Source organism: Amblyomma americanum, chromosome 10 (assembly GCF_052857255.1).
Source record: "Amblyomma americanum isolate KBUSLIRL-KWMA chromosome 10, ASM5285725v1, whole genome shotgun sequence".
Taxonomy (NCBI): Eukaryota; Metazoa; Arthropoda; class Arachnida; order Ixodida; family Ixodidae; genus Amblyomma; species Amblyomma americanum.
The window spans coordinates 25,048,593-25,061,805 of NC_135506.1; the positions used below are offsets into that span (position 1 = coordinate 25,048,593).

General features: G+C 49.9%; 1 protein-coding gene across 1 annotated transcript; it reads right to left on the reverse strand.

Annotated features, from left to right (window-relative positions):
• Positions 1-6,199: 6,199 nt before the first annotated feature.
• On the reverse strand, positions 6,200-10,902 carry LOC144107615 (uncharacterized). The gene is made up of 2 exons (XM_077640718.1): positions 10,340-10,902; positions 6,200-6,462 (listed from the first exon to the last, which is right to left on the reverse strand). Exons 1-2 carry the CDS (start codon positions 10,753-10,755, stop codon positions 6,225-6,227), a joined length of 654 nt encoding a protein of 217 aa, XP_077496844.1. The 5' UTR covers positions 10,756-10,902; the 3' UTR covers positions 6,200-6,224.
• Positions 10,903-13,213: the final 2,311 nt, after the last annotated feature.

Here is a 13,213-nt window from a genome sequence, read left to right on the forward strand (position 1 = left end):
GGAGCAGCCGTCAAGACAGTTACAGCGGTTCCGCAGCGTTTAACACGTAAGTACTTTATAAACATGAAAGAATGAATCACATGGACACTTTGCTGCGGCATCTGGCAGCCATCTGTCAAACACCATGTTGCCTTCTGCCTTACAACGCTGGAACTCCGTTATTTGTCCGTGTACTGCGTGTACCCCTCGATCCTTTGGTATGCACATGTAGGAAGCCTAGTACTCGAGACCCCTGTGACTTCTGCAGGCTACCTTAAAGGAATACCCGAAGAGTACGCACTTTTCCGCCTTGCTTCTGTCCAACAGAAACTTGGGGGCCGCAATGAAAAAACCTTCATAACACGCAAATAGGAGTATCGCTCAAATTCACCTAGGCATATGATAACACCATAGTCTTCAAGCGAATTTGTTTCGAAGACATTTTGTTATCGAGAATCAGTATACTATAGAGCATGAAATCAGCAGCGGTTAATGAGAAAATATATCAGGGTCCTGCTGACCAAGTAGACAGCAACGGAAATTTTCAACGCGTTAATCAAATAAACTATTTAAAGCTGGCTGGTAAAATGCGTTGGAAATGCATGCGTAAAACTTGTGAAGAAAAGAAGCAAAAACAGAGAGGGTAAAACATGCATAGCGATGCGAACAACAGAGAAACATCATTCATGACAAAACGTTACCAAAGGTGCAGCACACAGAACCACGCCCTTAGAACACTTAGATAGCGAGCCCAAATATGTCACTGTATGCATAGCATATCTGACACGCAGCCATATGTAGGATTTCGTGGCGCGAATAGCAGTTTCAGTCCTCGGGGACCATACGAAGCTGGAGTCTTCACAGTCCACCCAACAGCAGTTGCAAGCAGCTTGGTAAAATATCCTCGAGAATTTTCTGCACCTCAGAACATTCACCGTCATCAGGGACACCTGCAAGTCAGAAACAAAATTTAAGCTCTCTCACAAGAACTCAGAAAAGCAATTCTCGTCGTAATATTACTCGTTGTTCATAAGTTCACAATTCTTGAAGGTTGTTCCACATTCTCGCCACCTGCGCAACCAAGGAAGCAGCAGTTAAAGTGTGACCGTACACAAAAAGCATAGTTTCGTTATCGTTAGCTCCATCATAACCGGAAAACGCTGCTGCACAAAAAAAGCACAGTTTCGTTATCGTTAGCTCCGTCATCACCGCAAAACGCTACTGCAAGTAACTACCAAACCATAAAACACAAAAAGAGATGAACTTTCCCGTACCACACACATGGGGAAACAGTCAATACATGCTTAGCATTAGTATGCAGATACCAAGAAAGGTAAGCTCGGCGCTCTCGGAACACCGACACATCCCAAACCACCAAGGTATCGTGAAATCTTGCGTCTATCGGTGTTTAACCAAACAAGCCGAACCGGCCCCCTCTACAACATTTGCCACCTGACACAAGTTTCTATAAATGCAGAAACTGATAAACCGGGGATATCACAATATCACTTTGCGCAAAAGCCACTCCATCAAACCCAAGCAACACTTCGGCTGAATAAGTAGCCTCTAGTGGGTGCACAGTGTAACAGTTCCTGTGAACGTCCAACACGTGGCTTTCCACCAAAGCATAGAAAACTTCCTTCCGTACCTTCAGTCTGCATCAAACGTTTCGCTGCACACGAGGGTGAGGTCACTTGTTACGAGTAGCGACACACCGTCGGTAAACGCCGCGCGGAATTTGTGGAGCAGGAACTGAGGATGCTGAGGGAGATGGCAAAGGACGCGAAGACTATGCACCTACGGGGGTCTTGACGGGGCGCCGCTGTAAAGTGAGGAATTATTTTTCCAAGCGCCACATCCCCTTTTACATAACACGGTCGTGGATGGCCGCTTTGCTCGAATGGCTGGAGCACATGAACGCGTTCTCAACACAGCACGAACATCACAGTATAGGAACCCAGCGCGCGGCATTGGCATCGCTGTGCGTGCCCCTGCATCCAGTGGGTTCCTGCTACACCGAGCACACCGCGAAAGCAGCTGTAACGCAAAAGCCATTCTCTAAATACCAAGCATGCAGTACATACGACGTGACACCGCGCCTACTCATGAGTAAATAGCGATGAAAACAATAAAAACACTGGTCATGCGTCATCTACAGAAACGCGCACAAGACTGACTTGCTGCAACAATATCTATTTAAAGGTTCAAATTTACGCAGTTCGATGCAAGCGAGACGTCGAACTGTCCACATAAAGGAGATGCTTAAGTGCATAGCAGGTGCTTATCAAAAGCTGTGAACGGTATGCACGGGGCATTTCGGGAGACAGTTCGAGTCCCTCGGCGTGTCGTGTCCCAAGAGCCGCGCAACACTCACTACTGTCCCGCTGAAGGCCTGGCCACGCCAACACTCCTCAGGTCTGACCGCTGGACGAGTACACTTGGCATGGAAGCTTCGCTGAACAGGGTCCTTCTCCATCGTTGTCGATCCGAGGCCATGACGCAGATGCTTCGATGACGAGGTCTTACCTTCGAGCGAGCAACCTCCTTGGACCGGTTACGAGAAGAGCCCTGGAGCAGGAAGGATTCGAATGAGGGAAACGCCAGCTGCCACCTGGTAGTAGTACTCGCGCTCGAACAAGCACACGTTTCGAAGTGTTTGCTCGTGTAGTACACGCGGGGTCGAGGCACGTGGCGTGACGTGTATGTGGCGTGCGCGTGGCGTGACGTTATCTTCGCCACGCGTCATTCTTTTTTCGGAAGTGCGAACAACAATTGTAGCGCTTCTTTCATATCGTAAACTATGTTCACTGGCCTTAAAATTTAAGCCGCATGACACTTTAATCGGAACGAGCGTTACTGTACAAACGAAAGATCAGAGCAGGCGGATGATAATAGTAGGAAAAAAACGAAAGGACGGAGCGGTATCTGTAATATAGACGCTTGCCCATTGTCACGGATCTCACCGAAAAACACCAGGACCGAAAGGATGGACTAGGCGACAGGTGTACCCACACAGACGCACATTTAATACACCCTACGTTACACACACACTAGCACACAAAACTAACCAACAAACTAACACGAAACACTGTCTATAAATACACACGGCCCGGCAACACTGCTACCAGCGTCTACTACTAGCGTTATACTGTTAGCGGCGGGCGTTCGTGCTCACGATTGGTTCCGTGTGGCTGCGGCGTTGGACGGTCCAGTAGCCGGCGTCGAGATGGCGATCGACGTGCTGCGGCGAGCGTCGCTGGCGGCGTCGCTGGCAGCGTCGTACAAACTCCCGGTCCACGCGCCCGTGGATGTGAAGCCGGTGTTGTTGGCGTTGGGGACACCACCCGGACGGGTGGCCACAGCGCTGGAGACACCCCGGCCGTGGCAGGTGGTAGCGTCCTCAGTTAACTCCCCGGCACAGGCTCAGGAACCGCAGGAAATCCACGATGCGAAGCCGTTGAAAGCGAGCTCACCGGAGCAGTAGCCGGCGTCGCTTTCCAACCAAAGCGTCCCTGACCCGCCGGAGCCTCCACTTCTCTGTTCTTCCCCCTGTGCCTCGCTCTCAATCGCCCTTTTATAACCTTGGCGTTAGTCCACGTAAGCCTTGTCGTCGTCTTCTTCTCTTCTCCACCAATCATCTCTGTCCACCTCACCGAATGCTTCTCCACCAGTCATCTCTCTCCACCTCACCGAATGCCTCTTCATCTTCTTCAGTCCTCGGCAAATTCACGTCGCCTTCTTCACGCCTCTTTCCCTCATGATTTTATTTTAGATATCCTATTGTGTGTGACACCCATATATATCTCCGCGAGGAAATGCATGCAGAAATTGATTGTTGAGGAAAGGAAATGACGCACTGGCTCTCTCACATATCTCGGTGGACACCCGAACCGCGGTTAAAGGGAAAGGATAAAGGAGGGGTTGAAAGAAAGAAGGGAAGAAACAGGAGCCATAGTTGTGGGCTCCGGAATAATTTTGACCACCTGGGGATCATTTTTAAAGTGCGCTGACATCGCACAGCACACGGGCGCCTTTTGCATTTTGCCTCCATCGAAACGCTTCCGCCGTGGTCGGGTTCGATCCCAGGTACTCGAGCTCAGTAGACGAGCGCCTTAACCACTGAGCCACCGCGGCGCGTCCATCAATTTAATAATAATTGGATTTTGGGGAAAGGAAATGGCGCTGTATGTCTTTCATATATCGGCGGACACCTGAACCGCGCTGTTAGGGAAGGGATAAAGGAAGGAATGAAAGAAGGGGAAAGAGGTGTCGTAGTGGAGGGCTCGGCAATAATTTCGAACACCTTAGGATCATCTTTAAAGTGCACTGACATTGCACAGCGCACTGGCGTCTTTTCTGTTTTTCCTCCATCGACACGCTGCCGCCACGGTCTCGTTCCGGCTCAGTAGACGAGCACCTTAACCAGTGAGCCACCGCGGCGCGTCTATCAGTTTGTCCTTTTGTCCTTCTCTGCGTTCTCAAATTTCAGATAAGTGGTGGCATAGAATGTCCTGCTTAGCGCAAAGGCCTGCACTCATCGGCAAAAATCTCTCTCCCTTTCTTCCTTCATTGCCTGGCTTTGGCCCATAACATTTAACCAAAATCTTTGTGATGTTGTTTTCCCAGAGCCCATGTACAGGGCCTTGTGCAGTGGTGGCCCGGGAGGTGATGTTTTAAAGAGGGTCTCAGGCGTTGCGTCTATGGCCAGGCGGTCTGGGCGTTCGTCAGGCAAAGGTCCCAAATTCGGTCCCAGCCGTGGCGATTGCACTTCGACGGAGGTGAAATGCAAAAAAAGCATCCGTGTACTGTGTGACGTGAGCGCGCGTTAAAGAACCTCAGGACTGGAAAATTCATGCATGGCAAGCCATTGAGACAACAGCGTATCTGTGGAAGCTGGAAGCCTATAACTATAAAAACTTTACTTTGATACTAGATTCATGTACAAGCTTTTATACGTTGCATTTTTAGAAGCCTTAGCACGAGTTACGTGAGGCATACTGCATAGAATATTATTTTTCATTTGCACAGCTTATAAGGTGCTATGGTTTATTTAAGAAAAACTCAAAGAATCGCACACATCTCCAAATTCATTGCAAATGTGAAAACATCTTCCAGGAATACAGAGACGAGCAGTCATGTGACATGTCATCGCGGCAAAACTACAACGACCTCGTGAGGTTCCTTGCGAACGATGTGGACCCTTGCAAAGAAATGCGATATGCATGTGTCTTCACACACAACAAACTATAGGGTAGGCTTCAAAGTGGAGACAAGTATGACAATTCGCAGCATCCACCACGTCCCGGAAGTCATCACCGCCCATCTTCCACGCGCAGCCCAACTAGCCGTGGCAGGGGCGGGAGCACACGGACACGAAAAGGTGGTGCTTGAGACGAATCGTTGAGCTGCTGGATGCAACACGCTGATCCTGGACCAGTGCACATGACAGACACCAAACAGGTTAGAGAAGGCTACGCAATACCGCTTCACTAGCACCTGATTTTACTGCTGCACGTTGCGAATGCATATACATCAGCGAGTCAGCAGAAGCAGGAGCCAAAATTCGCAGGGATACCCAACTACGTTATGTGCTGACGTGCGATAGCATTCGAAGCTGGTAAAGCCTTTACAGGAACGGACGTCATATCCCTCCAGCCAGTCGGAATGCTCCGGTCTGGGGACGTCAATTCCCTCCAACCAATCAGCGAATTCAGCTTCCGTCGACAAAATTTTTTCCCAATTTACTGTGAATGCTATCGCATTACAATAAAGTAAAATAATTCACATAATCTTGGCGCGTTTCCCCCCATAGCTGTGATTTACGTCGACAGCTATCGGTATACGCAGGTGTCAAGAATTTTCTGAATGATGTGACGTGGTTCTGTGAAGTTTTTTTCTTCTCTTGTCTCTGCTTCCAAATTGTAAATTGCGAGGTTCAATGTCTCGAAGCGAGGCATGGACTATGAGTAAAACCGTATATAGTAGAGGGCTCAGGATTAACTTAGACCGCCTGGGTAATTTAACGTGCGCTAACATGGCGCAGCACACAGGCATATTTTGCCTTCTCTGACGCTCTGGCTCATGTGCATGTGCAGTAATGCACGTGCACATCTGCCATACACATTCGCATAAGGTTTATGGCAATGCACTGAGTTTCTAGTCAATGTTGTTCAGTCTTCTTTTACGCGCTTTTGCAGAACCAAGAAAGTGCCTACGTGTTTCTCTCGGAAGTTTCCTCAGTCCGGTCAGGGATCCCGGAAGCCATCGCCGGCGGCGGGAACTGGCGGTCGATCCTCTTCGTCTTGCCCTGCCTCCTCTTCGCCGCGGACGAAGTGGGTTGCGAAGCGGTGCTTGTTGAGCGCGCTTCTGGAAGCGTACGCCTTAGGGCAGTTGGGGCAGCGGAACGGTTTCTCGCCCATGTGCGTCCCCATGTGGCCTACCAGGTGGGTCTTCTGAACGAAGGTCGCCTGGCACACGTCGCACCTGTGCGCAGCGGTTGAAAGAAATGGAAAATGGACCGCTTCGCAAGACATTTCTTTAAGTAATCCACCTGAGGTTTACTTTAACGGCAGTGCGAATTTCAACAAAAGCTGGAGTGGTGCGAAATGCTGATTCCAGTTCGAGTGCGTAGTAACTCTGGGTATGGGGTTCAATCTGATACGAGCATCTTCGATAAACGAAACCGGTGTGCACTGGCGCGGAATAGTTCGCACCGGCGTGCATAGCATGGGTCACTAGCAACTGCATTGGTTTCGGAGTAACTCCGGTGCAAGTTCATCGAAGATGCCACATGGGTACGTCACGCACGTTAAGACGAGCGTTAGGCAGGAGAGGCACAGCAAGGTAGGCGGTGGTGTGGCGTTGGGTAGAAGTGTGTGTGTGTGTGTGTTAGGACTACGGCGATGCTATGATTTCGGTGAACGTTGCTCATACAGCCATCGCTGTAAATCTGGCAGCTACAAAAAAAGGGGGTTAGCCATCAACTGCACTCTATCTAGCAGCTATTTACTCCCAATAAATTTCCCGAGGAGCGAAAATCCACGTTCACTCTTGTTTCGGCAGTGAATAGAACTGTCTGCACACTGCTACTACGGCAAAATTAGTTGCAGGATGTTGCACTGGCCAAGTCTTAGGCCTACCACAGCTGGAATGGTTGGTCAGAATGTTGAGCCGACCCCTTTCCAAGACCGCCAGCTTTTGGAGGGGAGAGGAAAGTAGGGGTATTGAATGGTCACTCGGCATTGAAAGAAGTACTGCTCTCCATAATTTATTTAGGGGAGGTGGGGGGGGGGGGGGGCGTCCAGGAATAGTAGGGCTGGATAGGGGAAGGTGCTGAAATATATTTATCAGAACACGCGGGTGTGGGTGACGAAGAGACTTTGCTCGGGAAGAGGGCGTCCAAAGGAATGCGCAAACATGCGTGCAAATGTTCGTGATATGCTTCTTGAAGAGGAGGATACCGTCATCGTTGCGCCTGGACTCGACCTGGGGACCGCCGGTGCCCGGTGTAGAGTATTGCGGGCGAGTTCGCGAGCCAGCTGATTGCTTGCAGTGTGAGGAACTTGGGGGCACAGTCTGTGACCATCGAATAGATTTGCCGGCTGTGCTGTAGATACTTATAACCGAATACAACTCAAGAAAGAGGCAAACGCCTCTCAAACAAGGGCCTCCCTTTATAGTGTTCGGGCACCACAAAGACGACGGGGCTCAGTGGTTATGGCGCTCAGCTGCTGACCGGAAAGACGGGGGTTCGATCCCGGCCGCGGCGGTCGAATTTCGATGGAGGCGAACTTCTAGAGACCCGTGTACTGTACGACGTCAGTGCACGTTAAAGAACCCCTGGTGGTCGAAATTTCCGGAGCCCTTCACTACGGCGTCTCTCATAGCCTGAGTCACTTTGGGACGTTAAACCCCATAAACCAAACCACACCACGACGCAGGCAGAAAACTCAAAAAAGAACTAAACTTTCACTACATCTTTTCACAGCCAGCTTTTTTTTGTGGCCCCGCCGTGGTGGCTCAGTGGTTAGGGCGCTCGACTACTGATCCGGAGTTCCCGGGTTCGAACCCGACCGCGGCGGCTGCGTTTTTATGGAGGAAAAACGCTAAGGCGCCCGTGTGCTGTGCGATGTCAATGCACGTTAAAAATCCCCAGGTGGTCGAAATTATTCCGGAGCCCTCCACTACGGCACCTCTTCGTCCTTTCTTCTTTCACTCCCTCCTTTATCCCTTCTCTTACGGCGCGGTTCAGGTGTCCAACGATATATGAGGCAGATACTGCGCCATTTCCTTTCCCCCCAAAACCAATTATTATTTTTTTTGTGCGTCTTTGTCGTCTTCGTGGCGCTTAAACAGTGTGAATGCATACCACGTCTCCCAGCTTGCCACCCATGTAGAACTCTCCTGCCAATTGTATCGACCACCTATATTAATAGTACTAGTATTTGAGGTTCAATTGCGCATGCATGGCAACCCAGTCCATAGGCAACAATCACGGGATGCTTGTTAAAGATACTAAGTTCAACTCCATTCAAACATTGTTACCAGTAAAAGTTGATCCTGTGGTTTTTTCTGGCTATGCGGGTGCTTGTCCATATCTATTGTTGAGGAAATCAGTTCTCAAAAGTTTCCCGCCATTCGATCTAAACTTGTGACGTACAGTCCAGGCCGTAATAGCATGGAGCCCGCTTCAGCAATCAAACTCCTCTCACACGTTGCCTATATACTGTGAAAGTTATGAATAGCTGTATGCATATCTTAGCGCATGCCACTGGCACGCCCTTGTTCGCACTCCAAAATCTACTATATCTTCTACGCTGAATGTGGAAGGAATTTTCAAACGCCGATGCGTGCTCTGTAATATTTTGGCCGCACCTGCTCGTACCACGAAAGTGTCAACCATAATTAGTTTTTAGGGAAAGGAATAGGCGTAGTATCTGTCTCACATATCATTGGACACCTGATCCGCGCCGTAAGGAAGGGATAAAAGAGGGAGTGAAAGAATAAAGGAAGAGAGAGGTGCCGTAGTGGAGGGCTCCGGAATAATTTCGACCACCTGGGTATCTTTAACGTGCACATACATCGCACAGCACACGGACGCCTTAGCGTTTTGCCTCCATCGAAACGCAGCCGCCGCTGTCGGGTTTGAACCCGGGAACTCCGGATCAGTAATCGAGCGCCCTAACCACTGAGCCACCGCGGCTGGTAAACCACAAAAGACTCTGTGGTCGCCATTTTGAAGTCACAGGTGATGCAGGATAGCGTCACCAATTTGAACTCAAAAAGTATTTTGAAGCACCGCAGTTTGCAACGACACCTGTATTTCATTTTTTGCCTTTTCCTAGATCATGAAAGCTGCGTTTCTATGGAAGGCAGTCTCCTTATCATTTCAGCGCGGTGCTCTGTCGATGGAAGCCCGCCGCGGTTCGAACCCGGCCGCGGCGGCTGCGTTTTTATGGAGGCAAAACGCTAAGGCGCCCGTGTGCTGTGCGATGTCAGTGCACGTTAGAGATCCTCAGGTGGTCGAAGTTATTCTGGAGCCCTCCACTACGGCACCTCTTGCTCCCTTTCTTTTTTCACTTCCTCTTTCATCCTTTCTCTTAAAGCGCGGTTCAGGTGTCCAACGATGTACGAGACAGATACTGCGCCATTTCCTCCCCCCCCCCCAAACAAGTATTATTTATTATTAAGCCATCATCAATTCGTCCTGAGTGTCCAATTAATGCAATTACTTATGGTCATGAAACTGCGGTAAATCGTCTTGCACCAGCCTTGGCCACTGTAGAAGGGGGATGATGAGGTGATGTTCAATGACGTAGCCGAAAATTTCCTCAATTATACCAAAAAATATATATGCCAGGCCTTTTTCACTGCGTAGCTTGCAAACTCGGCAAGTCGGAAGAAGTGTTACAATTTCGATCCCCTAAAATTCCTTTTTTCCGAACTTGGCGCATATTTCCTGAATAGGACAAATTGCCGGGCTAGTTGGTAATGATCCATTCTTGTTGACAGCGTCCTCTGTGTTTCTTCTGTCCCTGTGCTTTAACGCGCTATCAACAAGAATGGAGCATATTTCCTGCAAAGGGGAAAATTTCTCGAATGGAGTATCACTGGCCAGGTGGTGGACAGTGACGTAATGGCTATATTACTAGACGGCATAGGTTGGAGGACATCCTTAGGGAGGCATTAGCCGCTTCGTTCTCAAGTTGTATCCGACTGCAAATCATATGACCACAGAGGACACATGTTCAGAAGCAGGCGAACTCCATACTTTTCAGTCAGCCTATCCCAAGCCAACAGCGGCCCCTTCTAGCCGAGAGAAAGCCTTCTGCACAAATATCGACGCAGATCGTTGGCCCACCTGAACGGCCTCTCTCCCGTGTGGAGCCGCATGTGCTCCACCAGGTGCGTCCTCTGCGTGAACCGGCGCTGGCACACGTGGCACAGGTGGGGCCTCTCTCCCGCATGCCTGCGCACATGCTTGTTTAGGAGCATCTTGCTGGCGAACTGGGCTGGGCACAGGTTGCAGCCGAAGGGCCTCTCGCCGTGAACCGAGGCCCTGTGCTCCAACAGGTCCTGCAGGTGCGCGAACACACCGCCGCACAGCTGGCACTGGGGCCACTCGCCACCACCGGCGCCGTCCACCGGTTCGCCGCCCTGTAAATTCACTGCAGAAGCTCCCAGGTACTGGCCGAAGCGCCTGTCACCAGGACCAGCGAAACTCTCATGATCCGGGTGGTAGTTCTCTCGTACTGCGACCGCGCGAAAACACTGCATTTTGGGCAGGGTGTGATTCTGGCCACCGGATGGTGCTGCCAGCTAGGCTACACTGCGCATGTACAGAACTCTAGATTTCAGCTATGTGCAAGCGCGGTGGATCTGGACCCGTATCGTGAGACTGGCGGTCCCAGACTCGGACTCCCAACCCGCTGCAATTTTCTTGCTGAGGGTTTCACGAACCGCGAATCCGCAAGTTACTGGCGAGCTGGCAGCTTTTCAAATCTTGACCCCCGGTAGGATTTTGCCATGTGCACGTGATGATGGGAGGTGACGCGATTACGTCTCCAGTACCCCTTCTGATGAGCGACGTATTAGCTAAGAGCAGCCGTCAAGACAGTTACAGCGGTTCCGCAGCCTTTAACACATAAGTATATTATTGACATGTAAGAATGAATCACATGTACACTTTGCTGCGGCATCTGGCAGCCATCTGTCAATCACCATGTTGCCTGCTACCTTACAACGCCGGGCCTCCGTTCATTTGTACGTGTACTGCGTGCTCCACTCGAGCCTTTGGTATGCAAATGTAGGAAGCCTAGTACTGGAGACCCCTGTGACTTCTCCTGCAGGCTACGTTAAAGGAATACCCGAAGAGTACGCACTTTTGCGCCTTGCTTTTGTCGCACAGAAACCGGGGTGTCGTAATGAAAAATTTGTTTCCAAGACATTTTGTTAGCAAGAACCAGTATGCGACAGAACATGAAATCAGCAGCCGTTAATGAGAAATATATCAGGGCCATGCACACCAAGTAGACAGCAAGAGAAATTTTCAAGACGTTAATTGAAGCTGGCTGGTAAAATGCTTTGGAAATGCATGCGCAAAACTTGTGAAGAAAACAAGCAAAAACAGAGAGGGTGAAAACATGCATGGCGATGAGAGCAGCAGAGAAACATCATTCATGACAAAACGTTAGCAAAGGTGCAGCACACACAACCGCGCCCTTAGAACACTTAGATAGCAAGCCCAAACATGTCACTGTATGCATAGCATATCTGACACGCAGCCATGTAGGATTTCGCGGCGCGAATGTCAGTTTTAGTCCTCGGCGACCATACGAAGCTGTAATCTTCACAGTCCACCCCACAGCAGTTGCAAGCAGCTTGGTAAAATGTCCTCGAGAATTCTCTGCACCTCCGAACATTCACCGTCATCAGGGACACCTGCAAGGCAAAAACAAAATTTAAGCTCGCTCACAAGAACTCAGAAAAGCAAGCCTCGTCGTAATATTGCTCGTTGTTCATAAGTTCACAATTCTTGAAGGTTGTTCCACATTCACGCCACCTGCGCAACCAAAAAAGCAGCCGTGAAATTGTGACCATACACAAAACAGCACAGTTTCGCTATCGTTAGCTCCATCATCACCGCAAAACGCTGCTCCAAGTAACTACCAAACGACAAAACACAAATATATGAACTTTCCCGTACCACACACATGGGGAAACAGGCAATACACGCTTCGAATTAGTAAGCAGATACCAAGAAAGGTCTGCTCGCCGGGCTCGGAACACCGATACATCCCAAACCACCGAGGTACCGTGAAATCTTGCGTCTGTCGGTGTTTAACCGGACAAGCCGAGCCGGCCCCTCTACCAACATTTGCCACCTGACCCAAGTTTCTATAAATGTAGAAACTTATAAACCGAGGATATCACAATATCACTTAGCACAAAAGCCACTCCATCAAACACAAGCAACACTGCGGCTGATCAAAGAGCCTCTAGTGGGTGCACAATGTAACAGTTCCTTTGACGATAGTGCCCAACACGTGGCAACACTGCGGCTGATTAAGTAGCCTCTAGTGGGTGCACAGTGTAACAGTTCTTGTGAACGTCCAACACGTGGCTTTCCACCAAAGCATAGAAAACTTCCTTCCGTACCTTCAGTCTGCATCAAACGTTCCGCTGCACACGAGGGTGAGGTCACATGTTACGAGTAGCGACACGCCGTCGGTACACGCCGCGCGGAATTTGTGGCGCAGGAACTGAGGATGCCGCGGCAGATGGCAAAGGACGCGAAGACTATGCACCTACGGGGGTCAGGACAGGGCGCCGCTGTAAAGTGAGGAATAATTTTTGCAAGCGCCACATTCCGTTTTACATAACACAGTCATTTATGGCCGCTGTGCTCGAATGGCTGGACCAGATGAACACGTTCTCAACCCAGGACGACCATCAGAGTCTAGGAACCCAGCGCGCGGCATTGGCATCGCTGTGCGTGTCCCTACATCCAGCGGGTTCCTGCTACACCGAGCACGCCGCGAATGCAGCTGTAACGTAAAAGCCATACTCTAAATACCAAGCATGCAGTACATACGACGTGACACCGCGGCTACTCATGAGTAAACAGCGATGAAAAAAAATAAAAACCCTTGTCATGCGTCATCTACACAAGCGCGCACAAGACTATGTGGCTGCAACAATATCTATTTAAAGGTTCAAATTTACGCAGTTCGAT

Bases quoted from the DNA above. Each gene is read 5' to 3' on its own strand.
- LOC144107615 (XM_077640718.1), bottom strand. From the start codon at position 10,755: ATGCAGTGTTTTCGCGCGGTCGCAGTACGAGAGAACTACCACCCGGAT. The intron at 6,463-10,339 runs GTGGGCCAACGA...CGCTGCGCACAG, and splicing joins ACGGGAGAGAGGCCGTTCAG to GTGCGACGTGTGCCAGGCGA.